This window comes from Rhinolophus sinicus, linkage group LG15, assembly GCF_036562045.2.
Source record: "Rhinolophus sinicus isolate RSC01 linkage group LG15, ASM3656204v1, whole genome shotgun sequence".
Lineage (NCBI taxonomy): Eukaryota > Metazoa > Chordata > Mammalia > Chiroptera > Rhinolophidae > Rhinolophus > Rhinolophus sinicus.
Window position 1 is genome coordinate 15,508,987 of NC_133764.1, and position 17,723 is coordinate 15,526,709.

The 17,723-nt window shown below is 49.5% G+C and overlaps 1 protein-coding gene across 1 annotated transcript in view; it reads right to left on the bottom strand.

Moving 5' to 3' along the window:
* Positions 1-339: 339 nt before the first annotated feature.
* Positions 340-17,723, bottom strand: part of DOC2B (double C2 domain beta) — a 32,520-nt gene continuing 15,136 nt past the window's right edge. The window contains exons 6-9 of the mRNA XM_019755457.2: positions 15,361-15,518; positions 4,919-5,000; positions 4,033-4,129; positions 340-3,414 (exon numbers count right to left, since the gene is read on the bottom strand). Of these exons, the coding sequence (XP_019611016.2) occupies positions 3,278-3,414; positions 4,033-4,129; positions 4,919-5,000; positions 15,361-15,518 (474 nt within the window). The 3' untranslated portion in view covers positions 340-3,277. The remainder of the gene's footprint in view (positions 3,415-4,032; positions 4,130-4,918; positions 5,001-15,360; positions 15,519-17,723) is intronic.

Genomic DNA, 17,723 nt, shown 5'->3' on the forward strand with positions numbered 1-17,723 from the left:
GCCAGTGAGCTGCGCTCTCTACAGCTAAGATTGTGAACAACAGCTCTCTCTGGAGCTGGGCTACCGTGTGCCGCTAACGAGCGGCCGCCAGCCAGCGTGAGTGGCCGGCAACCATCGTGAGCGGCCGTGAGCTGCTGTGAATGGCCAACTGACGACTAGCGGCCAACTGACGACTAGCGACCAACTGCCCCAGTGTGTGTGGGGTGGGGAGCACAAAGCTCATAACACCAGCATGGGCCAGGGACCTGTGTCCTACACAACTGGACTGAGAAACAACAGCTTGAACTGGAGGGGCCAGGGGAGGCAGAAGAAAGGGAAAAAAAGTCTCCCAAGCCAATATGATCGCAATGAACGTTTCCATTTACTTTGGATTATATGTCATTATAAATATTAACAAATAAGACTTAAAAAGGACACCTTCGGGTAGGTCAGACGAAAATACAAAAATTGTGTGTGGAGCTGCAGTTAAGGTTCGATTTCTGCAGCCATCACGTGGTAGCAAAACGGTATTAAGCAGTGCACGAGAGTCTGCATCGACGACAGCCAGAGTCCATGCATTGGGAGGTTCTCTCGGTTGAGAAGGAACAAAGGCTGGACATGCACGGGCCGGGAGGTGCAGTTCCTCGCTCTCGCCACTAGAGGTCAGGAGGTTACCGCTTCAGGGTTGGAAGACGGGCCCGTTGGGGATTGGCTAGTGGTGGTGATGGGTGGGGCGGGGACCAGGAAGGGAGGTGGGTGCAGCGCATCGGGCGACGCCCTTATTACTGACACCTGACTTTGAAATGACTCTTCTCAAGGAGCTTTTGCTTTTACAAAGATACCATCTGCAAGGGGTCTAAAACAGTGCCAGGGTTCTGGTGAAGGTCCTGTCGCTTCCTGGGAGCCCTCCTGTGCCCCATCCTCCACTTGAGCTGCCTGTCAGGAAGCCCTGCCTCCCTGCCATAGTCCCTGTGGTCAGCTGGGACCATCTTTCAGGGAAGTCTACACTTGCACAGCCTGAGACAGTAGAGGGCCCTGGACTGGGTGCCAGCAGTCCTGGGTTCTTGTCCCCGCTGGGTTTCAGTTTCCCTATGTATCTAATAAGGAAGTTGTACTAGGTGACCCACAGCCCCTTCCAGCTTTGCCATTCAGCATTTCCATGTCTTCACAGAGAGGCTGTGAGGCTTATCTCTGAACGAGGCCCTCGGAAAGGCAAATTTAAGAAGGTACCCAGAGCTCATCCAGCAGCAAGTGTGAAGATTCATTAAGACGACGCACGTAAAACTCTTAACATACACAAAGCCAGAATTCTTAAACATGGGAAAACCAAGGCTCCATGACCAGCGGAAGTTGCCAGGTACTGTGTGGGGCTGGAGTCCCAAGTTCCCTGCAAACGGGGACAGGGCTGATGGGCACTTGGTGGGATTCGAATCATCACCCCAGGCCTCAGATGGTGGTGTGCTTTGTGTTTGCAGCAGAAGGTCCAACTCCTGTGCCCTTGCTGCTAGTGTGGGTGTGGGTGGGCAGCAGGTAGGGGTGAGCCTTACGCAGGCGGCTAGCAGGACCTCTCATTGTGAGCCTGGCACCTTACCTTCCCCTGAAGTGTGGTGTCCAGACCTCTGGGTTGGGGGTGGGGCAGGGGCCATGAAGCCTGATTCACCCCCCTGTGGTAAGGCTGGAAGGCCTTGGGCAGGTCATTTTCCTTATGTGGGCTCTGTTTCCCATCAGTGCAGTGATAGGTTGAACACAGAAATTCCTTGGTTATGCATTTGTCCATCCAGCATTCCTGAAGGCCCTTTGGTAGGCAGAAAAGTTTGGGGCTTCAGACCTGGGCTCCAACCCTTCAACCCTTCCCTGACTCAGGGTGCTGACAAGCCCACCAGGAAGGGTGTCTCCCTCTCCGCTTTCCCCGAAACAAGGCCCTGGACTGCTGCCCAGTATTCCTGAGAGGGACATCGGTGGCCACAGTAGGGCCAGGATGCAGGGGCAACCACCTGGGATCCTGCCACCACCCAGCTCCGAATTGAGAAGGGCCCAAGAGGGAGGCAGGGGAAGGGAAGAGGAGGGCAAGGAGGACATTTGCTTCCTTTCATACAAAACAAAGGACCCTTTCTCTCCTCCTGACTACAGCTGACTTGATGCTTAAGCGGGAAGAATGAGAGGCAGGATCCAGCCTCCAGGTTCCTCCGGAGAAGAAAGACATCCAAGGTGGGGGAACTGGGTCTGAGGACTGAACTTGACCCTGCACCAACCTGTTTCACCATGGTTCTTCCAGTATGTCTGTCACTTCCCCCAAAGCTATGAGTCCAGGCTGGCCTGGCAGCCAGGGGTGGGGAGGGAGAAGGGCTGGGGGCCATTGCCCCTGGCCCCCAGATAAACCCTAGGTTGCTCACAGCACCCCCGGCCTAATCACCGTTCTCTACCCTCCAGGCCTATGCAGACCATTCCCACCGCGGGCACTGCCCTTCCCTTTGTCTGCCTAGAAACTCTACTATCCTTTAAGGCCTTGCTAAAGCATCACCTCCTCTGGGAAGCCCTCCCTGCTCTCCCAGCAGAAAGCACTCACTGTTGGGCCAGGCTGGCCTTGGCATTCCTCAGTCCCTGTTGTAATGGTTTGTTTTCAGTTCCCTGACTAGACGGGAACTCCACCAGGGCAGGCCCTGGAGCTCAGTCATCCCCAGGGGCTTGTGAAATCACCTAGTGAAGCGTTTGCCAATTGAAGCATGTTCACTGGGAGCTTCTGGAAACTTCACCAGACTCCTGGCTCTCAGGTCAACTTTTTTCCACCTGCCCAGTCATGCTAGAGATGAATGGATGTAGTCAGAGTCCTGTCCTGCCCACAGTCTCCTCCCGCCATGTGCCTCTTCCTAATGCTCCTCTCAGGAGTTCTCACTGGCCCTGTGAGGGCACCCCTGTACCGCTGTTCTCTCAGCCTGGGGCCCCCTGTGACCTTCTGCTGACTTTTAGAAGGGTCCTTGTTGTAGGGTCTTTGCCCCTGGACAGCCCCACCCCCTTCCCTGGGGTGGGTGCTAAGGCCAAGCTCCTCTCTTCCCACCTCTGGCCTCATCGGGCCCCAGGAGCTGAAAGAAGGCCCGCTCTGTCCTCGCTGTCCCTCGGAGTGGCTGGGTCCTCCATGGCCTCCAAGGGGGGGCTGCAGTGGTTCTGTGTCTGAGCAGTGTCCTGGATTTCCCCCAACATGGGGGCCAAGGCCCTTGGTGGCAGCTGAGGAAGCCCAGGGCCAGGCCTGGGCTGGGCCAGGTGACACGTAGGGGTGGGTGTGGCAGCAGGTGGGGGCCGGTCAGTCGCTGAGCACAGCCCCAGGGAGTTCATTGGTCAGCGTGTGCCAGCGCTCTATCCGCTTGTCCTTGTTCTTCAGGCAGTCAAACCAGTGCTTCAGGCGCTCGCCCTTGGCGTTGATGCCCAGAACCACACCACCTGCAGGAGGGGAGTTAAGGGGGCAGCCAGGGGCCGGGGGGCAGGTCCTCCCACAGGCCCATTCCCAGGGCGCCCACCACGCCTTCCTAGATTCCATGCTCTAAGGCCAGACCCTCCACCTTACCCACCGGGCTCTGAGGGTGGACAGTGTTCTGACCGCCATCCCACACTCGGTTCCCCAGATCAGGGCCTGGGGATCCTGCTCGTCCTCTACCCAGGACCAGAGCAGTACTGGGGCATGTGTTAGGGGACAAGGGATGGAGGCAAAAAAGAGCAAGAAAGGGCCAGGGCAGTTCTACTGTGCACAGCGCCCAAGTCTACCAGGGTTTCTGGGCCACAAGGGCTCAGAGTCCAGCCTGAGGTACTGACCATCACCACCTCTCACTCCTGCTCCACAGACTGCTGGGTGACCCTCCAGGCCTCTTTCCCTCTCTGGGCCTGTTTCTTCCTCTGTCGTATGGGGTCAGGCTGCTCTCAGGTGTGGGAGCAGGTGGTCTATGGCCCCAGATTTCCCCAGAGGCCAGGAAGGAGAGGCCCTGGCCTGATTTGGGGCTATTGCCGTTCACTGAAATCAGAATGGGCATGTGGCCAAACGACATTCTCGTCATGTCCTCTTACCAATGAAATCGTTGGATTTCCCAATGTCGTAATCCCAAACAGTGACCTCCAGGGTCTTCTTGGCCAGGTCCCCATGCTTAATCTCGTAACAGAACTCCTGGTGGCCAGAAGGGGACAGTCAGGGCCAATCCACATGGCCAGGAGGGCTCTGAGGTATGGTGAGGGCATGAACCAAGGGAGGGGTGGGTAAATGGGAGGGTGGTCAGTGCATGGTGGTGGACAATGGTGGTGTCTCACCCACCTTGTCCATGTCTGCCTGAGAGCCTGGCTGGGGTCCTCAGCGTCCCTTTCACTCTAACCGACCTGCTCCTTAATCACTGAAGCCTCTCTCTCAAGATCCCCCGAGAGCCTCCTTAGTGCCAAAGCAACTCACATTCGGCAACCTTGGCGTGCATGACCTCTCTCGGGTCTGGTTCTGCTGACCACTCCCTTCTTTGTGGAACCTTCTCTCCCTCTGATTTCCATGGTGCTCCAACACCTGGTACCCACCCTCAATCCCTGGAAGCATCTCTTCAGTCTCCTCTGTTTGTCCTTGCGTCACTCAGGCTCTGCCCAAGGCCTCTGTGCTCCTTGCCCTGAGCACGTCCCCCCCAGAGCTTCCCCCGTCTCCCTCACCCCTCCCACTCCTGCTGCTGGGTTCCCCCACTTTCAACTCCACATCCAGTGTGGCCACAATCATCACTTCCATCCATCCTCTGCTCTTTCCAGGCCAGCCTCTCCCCTCCATCTGCACCACCTGGCTCAGGTTGGCCTGTGCCTCTCCCCTGTCCCCATGGCTGGGGGCTCTCCTATCGGCCCCTCCCCACCCTCCAAACTCCCACAGTGACCCTTGAAAACCCAGCCCCGCCCAGGCGCCCTGTCTTGTGGCTTCACCAGCCCCTCGTACCTCATTGAACTCTGGGTTCAGGGTCTTCTTCTTTACTGCTGTCTTATGTTTGGATTTCTTGTCCACATCTGGCTTCAGGTATCTGGAATTATAACCGATGGATGGGCAGAGGGTGGGGAGACGCTGTGGGTACAGATGGAGCCAGCAGGGCTTGGAAGAGCTTTTTGTCCCTGGAGAGATATTCCTGGGTCCCCCCTAATCATCATATTCCCCAGCACTACTTTGTGGCAAAGGTGGATAGTCAGCTACAGAGGGAGAAACAAGCGGTTCCTTCATTACCTGGACAGACTTCCATTCACGTGCCCTTTCCTGAAATTAACCACGGAGCCCCCTCCTTCTCTCTAGGAAAGAGGATATTCCTCGTTTCTGCAAGTCTGATTTTCACAAAGCTCACATTTTTCACCAGAAAAACATTTTTAGCAGAGTTGGTCCCTTGTTAGAGCTTTTTTTTTTTTTTTTTTTTTTTTTTTTTTTTTTGTGGCAGACTTATTGAGATGTAATTCACATACTATAAACTTCTTTTCCTAAAGGGTGAAATACAGCAGTTTTTAGTATATCCCCAGGGTTATGCAGCCATTGCCACTACCTCACTGGAGCTTTGAGGAAGGACAGTGACAATGATGCTTCCCCAAGAGAGGGAAGCCCGGCTTGTGAGCCAGCTCCTTCACAGGCATTAGCTCCTTAGACATTGATGCAGGACAGCTGTCTTTATCGGAGGCTCAGAGAGGTAGAGGGATTGCCCAAGGTCACACGGCTGCTCAGCACAGGGCTGGTGTTCAGATGGCAGGACAGGAGGCCCAGACCCTCTCCTTGGCAGAACCCCTTTCCTCCTGTCCCTGCATAGATAATTGAGTGACCACTGCTCTGCCCCTGCTGAGAGATCTCTAGAGGTGAGGACCGCATCTGTCTCACCCATCACCAGCTTCCTGGGACCCAGCTCAGTGCCTGGCACTGCGTAGGTCAGTAAACATCTGTTGAAGGAATGACTAAATTCCTAGAAGTGAAATTACCCATCCAAAGTCACACACATGTCAAGCTTCTTGCTTCGTTTTGCCAAACCGCCCTCTGGAAAACGCCATACAGTTGATACACAGTGCCCTTGACAAAATTGAGTACCATCACCTTTAAAATCCTTGCTAGGGATGGCAGCATCATGGCAGAGTGAGAAGACTCCTTTGTTTCTCTCTGTACATTTACAAGTTAGGTGACTAGAACAACAAAGGATCCTCTGCTCAACACACAAACATACGGAATATCTGAAGGTGGGCATATTGGATTGAGTAGGGGAGGTGGGTGAGAGGAAGGACAGGGATGGTGGCTGCAGATGCAGTTTGGCACCCACCGCGGCTCCAGCGAGCCTGGCACTGATGTAGAAGTCGGGATGCAGCCCTCACATTACAGCCTCGAGTGTAAGAGGGGCAGAAACAGTGTTCCCCTGGGAAAAGGCCTCACTTCTCCCTATCATGGCAGACCTCCATAGGAGTGGCTGGGAAGTCTTACACAGCACAAGGGTGCCAATAGCCATTGCTGGCAGGGGGGCAAAACTGCGAGATCATGAACTTGCCTCCTTTGCCCTGCCCATCCTAACAGCCCAGGAAAGATAGTAGAGAAGACTCAAACAGCACAGTGGTGCCAACCGCCACTGTTGGCAGGGGCCAGAGCTGCGAAGCATCAATCTGCTCTCCCTACCACACCCATCCCAGCAGAGCCTGGTAGAGGCAGTAGAGATGCCTCCAGAAACACAGTGGGACCAGTGACCATTAGTAAAAAGGAGGGAGTGCTGGGAGCACCCAAAACCGGTTCTCCACACACCCACCCCAGTGGTGGTGCCGCATAACCAAGGTGAGCTGGTCACAGAGGGGACACCCACCATCCCAGTGGGTATGTGGCATTTTCCTTAACTGAAGTGACACTACTATACTGTGATCCCAGAAGCACAAATAGTACAGGTAAGAGAAAACAAAACTTGTGCTATAACACCATCTACTGGAAAACAAAAGAAAGTACCCTACCTATCAATGTGCTGAATTGAGAGCAAAACAGTATCTAAACAACAAATGAGTTCACTACCTCAAATGAGCAGGCAGAGAAACAATCCATCAAATACCATGAACAACCAAGGTAGCATGGCAGCACAAGAAAAAAATGAAAAGTTCCCAGAAACCAAACTCAAAGTCATGGAAGACTGTGACTTAAATGGCAGAGAATTTAAGATTGCAGTTATGAAGCAGCTTAACAAGATACAAGAGAACTCAGGCCGTTCAATGAGCTCAGGAATAAAATTAATGCACAGAAGGAGTACTTTACCAAAGAGATTGAAACTATAAAAAAGAACCAAATTCTGGAGCTGAAGAACTCAATAAATGAGATGAGGAATGCATTAGACAGCACTGGAAATAGAGCAGGCAAGATGGAAGAGAGAATTAGAGAGCTCAAAGATAGAAACTTAGAAATGACCCATGAGGAGGAGAGAGAACTGAGAGTTAAAAAATAATAATAAAAGAACTCTATGAAAACTATCTGACTCTATTAGAAAGAGCAACATAAGGATAATGGGTATACCAGGAAGCGAAGAGAGGGAGAAGGGAACAGAGAGCCAACTCAACGAAATAATTGATAAGAACTTTCCAAGCCTATGGAAAGAACTGGACTTTAGAACAGAAGAAAGTAACAGAGCACCTAATTATATCAATGCACAAAAGACCTCCAAGACACATTTTATTTAAACTGTCAAAAATTAATAAATAACTCTCCAGGCAGCCAGGGAAGAAAAGACTGTAACCTACAAAAGAAACCCTGTTAGATTATCATCAGATTTTTCAGTAGAAACATCATAAGACAGGAGAGAGTGGAAGGAAATATTCAAAATATTGAACGAGGGGCCGGCCCGGTGGCTCAGGCGGTTAGAACTCTGTACTCCGAAGGCTGCCGGTTCGATTCCCACATGGGCCAGTGGGCTCTCAACCACAAGGTTGCCAGTTCAATTCCTCGAGTCCCGCAAGGGATGGTGGGCTCTGCCCCCTGCAACTAAGATTGAACACAGCACCTTGAGCTGAGCTGCCGCTGAGCTCCTGGATGGCTCAGTTGGTTGGAGCGTGTCCTCTCAACCACAAGGTTGCCGGTTTGACTCCCGCAAGGGATGGTGGGCTGTGCCCCCTGCAACTAGCAACGGCAACTGGACTTGGAGCTGAGCTGCGCCCTCCACAACTAAGACTGAAAGAACAACAACTTGAAGCTGAACAGAACCCTCCACAACTAAGATTGAAAGGACAACAATTTGACCATTGTTCCCCAATAAAGTCCTGTTCCCCTTCCCCAATAAAATCTTAAAAAAAAAAAAAAATATTGAACGAGAGGAGCCATCAGCCGAGGATAATATATCCAGCAAATTGTCTTTTAGATACGGAGAAAGAAAGACTTTTCCTGACAAACAAAAGCTGAGAGAATTTACCATAAGACCTGAATTACAAGAAATGTTTAAAGGAGCTCTTCTATCAGAAACAAAAAGACAAAACTATATAGAACTTTGCGTATGATGACTAACAGACAGGAGCAGGAAAATGCAACTCTACTTCAGAATAGGATATTAAACAATTATAAAGGTTTAAGGGGGGAACGGGGGCATTAAAAATAACTATAACTGCGGTGGCCGACGGCTCAGTTGGTTAGAGAGTGAGCTCTTAATGGCAGGGTTGCTGGTTCGATTCCTACATGGGATGGTGGGCTGCGTCCCCTGCTACTGAAGATTGAGGGTGGCGACTGGACTTGGAGCTGAGCTGTGCCCTCTACAACTAGATTGAAGGACAATGATTTGGAGCTGATGGGCCCTGGAGAAACACACTGTTCCCCAATTAAAAACACACACACACACACACACAAAAACAACAAACTATAACTACTGCAATTAGGTAACCAGTGTACAACATAAAAAGATAATTTGTGACAGCAAAATCATAAAAGGGAAGGGAGAAAGGGACTGAATATGTACAGATGAATGAAGATAAGAGGCAGTAAGAATAAAAGGGCTATTGCATGTATGAGACATTGTACACAAACCTAATGGTAACTACAAAACAAAAATCCAGAGCTGAGACATGAAACATAAAAGAAAACAGAGACCAAAAAAATCATAGAAAACTGCCAAATGAAAGTAGCAGACAGAATCACAATGGAAAAGAAACAATGGAGATACAGAGAACTCAGAAAACAAAAGATAAGATGGCTGTAGTAAGTCTTCATATATCAATAATTACCCTAAATGTAAATAGACTGAACTCACCAATCAAAGGGCAAAGAGTAACGGGATGGATTAAAAAACAAAGACCCAGCTATACGTTACCTGCAGGAGACTCATCTCAGCTCCAAAGGTAAACATAAGCTCAAAGTGAAGGGGTGGAAAATGATACGCCAAGCAAATAACATCCAGAGAAAAGTCAGGGTGTAGCAGTACTTAAATCAGACAAAATAGATTTCAAGATAAAAAAGGTAACAAAAAACAAAAATGGACATTTTATAATGATAAAGGGGACAATTCATTAAGAAGACACAACACTTGTCAATATATATGCACTCAACCTGGGAACACCAAAAAATATAAAGCAATTTCTAACAGACCTAATGGGAGAAACTGACAAAAATACAATTATAGTAAGGGACCTGAATACCTCACTTACAGGAATGAATAGATCATCCAGACAGAAAGTCAATAAGGAAATACCAGCATTAAATGACACGAGACCAAATGGACTTAACTGATATTTATAGATCTTCCCATCCTGAAACAACAGAATACTCATTCTTTTCAAGTGCTCATGGAACAATTCTCAAGGATAAACCACACGTTGGGGCACAAAACTAGTCTCAATAAATTTAAGAATGAAATAACATCAACCATGTTTTCCAATCACAATACTGTGAAACTGGAAATTAACAAGGAGAAATCTGGAAAAACCATAAATGTGTGGAGATTAAACAACTTGCTACTGAACAACTATTGGATCAAAGAAGAAATAAATAAAAGAAGAGGTCAAAATACATAGAGAAAAATGAAAATAAAAATAAAACATACCAAAATTTTTGGGATGCAGCAAAAGTGGTACTAAGAGGGAATTTTATAGATTTATAGGCCTACCTCAAGAAACAAAAATCCTAAATAACCTAACATTACACCTTAAAAAATTAGAAAAAGAAGACTAAATGAAGGCCAGAGTCAGTAGAAGGAAGGAAATAATAAAAACCAGAGCGTGAATGAAATAGAGAACAAAAAGACAATAGAAGAAAATTAATGAAACAAAGAGTTGTTTCTTTAAAAAGATAAACAAAATTGACAAACCTCTGGCTAGACTCACTAAGGAGAAAAGACAGAAGAACTCAAATAGAAATGAAAGAGAAGTTACAACGGACACCACAGAAATACAAAGGATTATACAAGAATACTGTGAAAGGTTATCTACTTTTGATAACCTAGAAGAAATGGACAAATTCTTAGGATACAACCTTCCCAGATTTAATCATGAAGTAGAAAACCTAAATAGACTGATCACTAGTAAGGAAATTCAAACAATAATAAAAAAAAAACTCCTCAAAAACAAAAGTCCAGGACCAGAACGATAGGGTTGCCGGTTCAGTACCCGCATGGGATGGTGGGCTGTGTCCCCTGCAACTAAAGATTGAAAACAGCAACTGGACTTGGAGCTGAGCTGCGCCCTCCACAACTAGATTGAAGGACAATGACTTGGAGCTGATGGGCCCTTGAAAAACACACTGTTCCCCAATATTCCCTGATAAAAATTTTAAAAAAAAAGCAAAAATAAATAAATGGGACTATATCAAAGTAAAACGCTTCTGCACAGTAAAATCAACAAAACAAAAAGGCAACCAACTGCATGGAAGAAGATACTTTCAAAATGATACCTCTAATAAGGGGCTAATTTCCAAAATATATAAACAACTCACACGACTCAACAACAACAAAAAAATCAAACAATCCAATTAAAAAATGGCAGAGGACCTGAATAGACACTTTTTCCAAGGAAGACACACAGATATATGAAAAAATGTTCAACATCACTGGCTAAGGGAAATGCAAATCAAAACCACAATGAGCTACCACCTCAGACCCATTAGAATCGCTGTTATCAGTAAGACAAAAAGCAATGTTTTGGAGAGGATATGGAGAAAAGGGAACAATCTTGTACACTGCTGGTGGGAATGTAAATTGGTGCAGCCTTTATGGAGAACAACATGGAGGTTCCTCAAAAAATTAAGCACAGAGTTACCATTTGAGCCAGCAATTCCTTTTTGGGTATCTACCCCCAAAATTTGGAAATACTTATTTGTAAAGATGTTTGCAACACTATGTTATTGCAGCATTATTTGCAATAGCCAAGACATGGAAACAACCTAAGTGCCCTTTCAAAAGAGGAGAAAATCACTGTGAGTAAATTATACCTCAATAAACCTGATTTTTAAAACAAGTTGAGTGGTTCCCTTAAAAACCCTCCACCCAGATATGGTAAGTTTCTTTAGTTCCTTAAAGGTTCCATATGCTTGTTGACCATGTTGCTGTATTTTGTTTTCTGACTTGTCCTTTGCCTATTTTGCTTTGGTGTGAGAGAAGGGACAAGGGAGCCCCACACAGTGGGGACATCCCTCACGCTGCCTTTGGAAGCCTCTAGAAGGAAAGCTGTTCTAGGATCCCCATGCCCTGAGTGCTGCACGGCCGCTGTCTACCTAGTGACCCCAAACCCGGCCACCAGCCTCGGGGCCTTCAGCCACAGATGTTCCCCTAGGATCCTCCTTTGTGCTGCCTCTGGGCCAGCCCTTTGTGTGGTTTGCTCTGACTGGAGCCCCTTGCCTGCCTCACCTCACCACTCCGGTGAGCTCCCTCCCAAGTGTGACCTGGGTAGGCCAGGAGAGCACCCTGGCAGAGCCCGAGGCCTGCCCGGTGGCCTCTCTCCCTCCCTTGCTGTCAGGACCCCCTCTTGGACCCCCAGCAGGGCTCATGGAGCTCCCCCAACAATGTCACCTCTGGTCCCTTCTGTACAGTGACTACTGCTCGCCTAAGGCCCCTAGAAGAAACCAGAGGGCCAGAGAAGGAAGGAGCTGCCCAGGGTGGCACAGCAAGTTGCTTGGGTTTCCTCAGCTCCTCTAGGTGTAACATGGAGGTAGTAATAGGCGTAACTGTGTAGGGTTATGGGGGGCAGGGGGGCTGAAGAAGCCCAGCACAGCCCTTGACGCAGCGATTGCTCAGTACCCGTTAATGATTATTACCATCACGGTCACCTCTGGTTTCTTTCCATCATACTCTGAAGAGCTAGGTTTGGGGTCAACTTTCAGCCTGGGGAAACTGAGGCACATGTCACCTGGGGTGAGGTTTATAAAAAGAAAGGTGCTGACAAAAGGTCTTGGCTCATCTAGCTTTGGCCCTCAGCACCTACCATCTGGAACTTTCCTTGATGGATCTCTTTTTGGGGTCACACAGTTCAGAATCTAACCTGTGCCTTTATTTCTCCTGCTTTTAGTAAGAAGCCCATGGTCCACGAAGGGGCTTCTCAGAGATAGGGAACCATCAGGAGGCCTTGGCAGCAGCCCCGATGTCTCACCCAGGGAGTTTTAACCAAACGTGGGGTTTCCAGGTCGATGTGGGGCCCCCCAGTGGAGTGCCACGTGGCTCTGATACAGGGAGCCACCCACATATCTGTTTGTCTTTGAAAGGCACACTGACCTGCCCTGTGGCTGGGTGGTGGGGCGTGGTGGCCATGTCCTGCCAGCGCCACCTCTGCCTGACCGTGGACCATCTGTTGTACCAGTTGAGACCCTGCTTTCTGGGTGACTCAGCACAGGACCCTGGAGTTCCTGTCAACCTGGCAGGTAGCCGCGGAGCCTGATTTAAAAATTTCACACCATTTTGGCTTCAGACTATATTTCCTGCTGTAAGAGAACTCTAGTATCACAGGTACAGGTAGAGGTACCTTGTTCCCCTCTCCATTCGCTTCACCCTCCGCCCTCCCCAGAGACCACTACAGTGAGATGCTCTGCAGGGTTTAAGAAATGCCCAGAAACAGCATCACCCTGTGTGCAGCGTTTTGCAGTTTGCTTTTGGGCTTAGCGTGTTTTGGATAGCTGTCCATGTTAATTTGTTTAGTCCTAATTTATTAATTTTAATTGAATAGTATACCATTCGATGCATATGCCACATTTTACTAATCTATCCCTCTGCTGATGAATGCTTGGCTATTTTCAGTTTATCTCTATGACAAGCAATGCTGCAATGAACAGCTTTCCACCCAGGCACGGGTTTCTAGGATACAAACCTGGAAGGGAAACAATGCAGCAATGGGGCGCACAATTTCCTACTTACTGGATACTGCGGACTTCCCCTCCAGTGGTTATTAAGGGTCTCCTGATTGTTTTCTGAACTGTAACAGCACTTCCCCTCACAGTGGTCTCTAGCTCATTGAAAATCATTGTTTTGCTAATGGTTGGCATTGGGGCCCAATTCATTGTTTTTTATGTGGAAAATGAGTAGTCCCTGCGCCAATTGTGGGCAACTGCCTTCCCCCAAGGATGCTGGTCACCTTTCCATTACACAGGGGCACTGCTCCTGGGGTCTGGTGGCATTGGATTTAAAAAAAATAACAGCTTTACTGAGATGTAACTCACATGCTGTACAACGGACCCTTTGAAAGTATATAATTCGAGGGGTTTTAGTATTTCACAGAGTTGTAGAACCATCACCATGATCAATTTATAATTTTTTTTTTTTTTTTTAAGGAGGGCGCAGCTCACAGTAGCCCACGTGGGGATTGAACCGGCAACCTTGGTGTTATTAGCAGCACGCTCTAACCAACTGAGCTAACTGGCCACCCCAATGTATAACATTTTTATCACCCCAGAAAGGAATCTGGCACTCATTAGCAGTCACTCCCCATTCCCCCACTTTGCCCCCCCAAACTCCCCCCAGCCCCTGGTAAGTACTAATCTTTTTCTATTTCTATGGTTTTGCTTATTATGGACATTTCATATAAATGGAAGCATATAAGGTATGGCTTCTTTCACTTAGCATAATAGTTTCAAGGTTCATATTCATACATGTAGCATGAATCAGCATTTCACTTTTTATAATACTTCATTGTGTAGCTAGACTATATTTTGTTTCTCTGTTCATCTGTTGATGGGCATTTAGGATGTTTCTCCCTTTTGTTTATTGTGAATATTGCTAGTACCGTGTTTCCCCGAAAATAAGACCAGGTCTTATATGAATTGTTGCTCCAAAAGACGCATTAGGGCTTATGTTCAGGGGATGTCATCCTGAAAAATCATGCTAGGGCTTATTTTCCAGTTAGGTCTCATTTTCGGGGAAACACGGTATCAACATTCATGTACAAGTTTTTGTGTGGGCGTCTGTTTGCAGTTCTCTTGGGTTGTACACCTAGGAGTGGAATTGCTGGGTTATATGGTATCTCCATGCTTAACCTTTTGAGTAACCGCCAACCCGTTTTCCATAGTCTCTGCATCATTTTTGTCATCTGATTCTACAAGTGACAGAAATATGATAGTGGTCAGTGGGAATGGTGGCCCTAGAGTTGTGCCATGTGGCAGCACTGGCTTCCCTATGGTGTCAAGACTTCCCCATGGCCTCTGTCACCTGGGCCTCCCTGTCCCTCAGACCAGGCCCATTCCTGCTTCTGTATCTTAACTCCTCTGTCCTCTGAACAGCAACACTTCCTTTCTGCTGAGCCAAATTCCTCCCCAAGTACCCCCCTTCAAGAGAGTCTCACTGAATGCAGACTAATACCTATCTTTTGTTTGTGGAAGGCCCAAAGCAGTGATGGTTGTCACTGCGACAGCTGTTTCATCCCTATCCAGAGGGCCACCAGCTCCTGCCTGCCCCTCAAAGCTAGGATCACAGCCTATCCTGGCTGGGGTTCACGGCTTGGGGCCCAGGTTGCCTTGCATGGCCTCTGAGTTAGTGTCCCCCCCCCAGTGCCACCATGAGCCCCTGCTGGCAGGGCTGGGTGGACCCTTGTCTGCACCTGTGGCACCAGCACAGGGTTGGGCACGTAGAGAGCACTAAATCCTGGGGGAGTTATTTCACTGGATCTCTCAGCCTCTTGGCACCGGCCTTCCCCCTCCTGCCCCATCCTGCAACGTGCTCGTGGCCCCTCCTGGGCCCCCGTGAATGGGGTGTCAGGAGATATCCACTCTATCTGTGAGGCCTGGGAAGCCACTCTACTTCTATGGGCCTCAGCTTCCTTATCTGTGAAATGGGGCTGGCCAGGCTTAACCCACGGAGTTGCCAAAGGAGCACAGAAGGTAATGTGGCCCATGGGCACAGGTCTCTCTCAGTGCCCGCCACGTGAACTACTGAGCTTGTCACACAGAACTACCATCCCCTGAGGTGAGGGGGAAGCAGGTGGCTGGCCTGGCCGCATACTCACGTTTTCACGTAGGGGTCCGAGTAGCCATTGGCGTCCATGGCAGCCAGGTGTGCACAGCGCACGATGCCGACCAACAGGCCCTGCTTCTGTGAGCTGTACTTGAGGGAGATGAGGATGCGGCCCCGCTCCTCCAGGGACTTGTCTTCCGTCTTGTCTACCTGTGGGCGGGTGGTTACTAGGCTGACTTCACCTGCTCTCGTCCCCTCCACCCCCCGGCCATGGGTCACCCAGGCTGTCCATGGAGACCGTGGCTGGTGAGGAGTCACCCTGGCCCCCACCCCCACTAAAGGCACTTCCTGGAGCCTCTCGGGGTATAGAGGGCAGCCGCTTTGGGGGAAACATGGAACACAGAGCTTTGACACCCCCAAACCCAAGAGGCGCTGGGAGGCAGATAGGGGCTGCCCAGCTCTCTCCTGTGCCCACCTCTGGGATCAGACCTCAACTTTTGGCCTCCCTGTTTGGCTTCCCCACCCCAGCCAGCCTGACATTTCTCTTCCTCACCCTCTTGAGATCACCCATTTCCACATTCTGGCTGCTGCTCATGCGGACCCCTCTCCTTTACGCTCTGTCTACCCAGACTCACCCAGCTGGAGTCCCATCACCCAAGGCCTCTCTGCCACGTTTCTCTCACACAAAGTCTCCACCATGTCCCTTTGCCCATGACTACCCTTGACCTATCGCTAAAGTGATACCCCACATGGCCCCTGGTAGGCAGGGGCCACACCTATACATGGCCCCTGGTAGGCAGGGGCCCCTGGTAGGCAGGGGCCACACCTATACCTCCCTGGAGATGGCACTCCTGCAAAGAGAAGGAAGGACCATCTCCCTCAATCCCCCTGCCCAGAGCAGACATGGCTAATTGATCACAGCATCCACCTTGAGCTCAAATGCAGCCTCAGCACCTTTCTCAACACAGGGCTCAGGCAGCCATCACCAATGGACCAAACTAGGTGTGTGAAAGTTAAATGCCTGCCACTCTGGCCTAGGGCCTCACTAAACCATGGCTCTTGTGCTACTTCGTGTGATGTGTGAAAATTAAACAATATAAATGAGCAGGGATATTTTCAACTGTTTTTTAGAGGGTATAGTGTACTTTGGGCTGTTTCATATACAGACCATTAAACGGGGCATCATTCAGCATTTACTGAGAACGAGTAAGTTCTCAGACTATGTCAAGTCTAAAATGTACCATCAAAATATGTCTTTACTGCCAGAGCCGTCAATCCCAAACTGTACTCCTATGGTCACCCTGTGTCCCTGAAACCAGACCAATGAGCTCCTAGCAAATTCATGCAAAACTCAGCGACACTCCGATCATGCCCTGTGCACAGGCATGTACTCTCTCACCCATCCACGTGCACGAACACACGTGCACACATGCACTCCACACAGGCATACTCGTTCACACGCAGATACACGTCTACTCACGTGTGCAATGCTCTCATACACAATTCACACTCACACACACGCACGCAGGCTCACACCCCCACACAGTTGCTTATTTATGCCAGGGATCAAAACTCAGGAACACAACTACAGTAGGAGTGGATGTTGCCTTTTATAAGTGACATAGATCATTTGGAAAAACTGGGTTACCTGTGGTTAGTGACTAATAATAAAATAAAAGGGCTCATATCCATCACACAAATGTCTATGAGTGGGAGAGAACATGACAAAGGAATAAAATTTGATCAAGTTATGCAAGAAGACAGAGCGGGGATTCTGGCAGGGAGCTCTGGCCTCAGGCTGACTTGTTCCCAGGGCTTGACCAAGGCCAGGCTGCTCTGAGCTTTTGTCCCAGGGCCCAGGCCCTGCCAGGGGGTGGACACATGGGGGAACCTCTGTCCTCGAGCTTTCCCCTTGCCCAGGCCTCTTGGGGAGAAGCGTCCTGGGAAGGGGATTGTGCCCTGAACACTAGGCTGCCAGAGGGTCAAGGGTTCTCAGGACCCTGGGGCCTCCTGGTCAAACCTTCCCCGCCCTTCTGAACGGGGTGAAGGTGAGGCCTCTTTAACTGGATAAAGAACTGAGAGACAAATGGACTGAGATTCTGGGAGGACGCAGCTGCTGCAGAGGGCCAGGGGCAAAATCGGTTTTGACATCATTTTCAAACAATTGCAATTTCTAGGAAAGAATTATTTTCTGTCTCCTCTGGGTATCTCACAAACACCTCCTGCCTAACATGTTCCAGTTGAGCTCCTGCGTCCCCAGCTGCTCCCTCCACATCACAGCTAATGACCCTTTATCCTAAGTGCTCGCCCCCCACCCCCCAGTGCAGATCTGCCAGCACACTCATCCAGGACTCAGCACTTTCTCCGCTCTGCTGCTGCCCGGGCCCAGGCCTGGGTCATGCTCATCTCCTCACT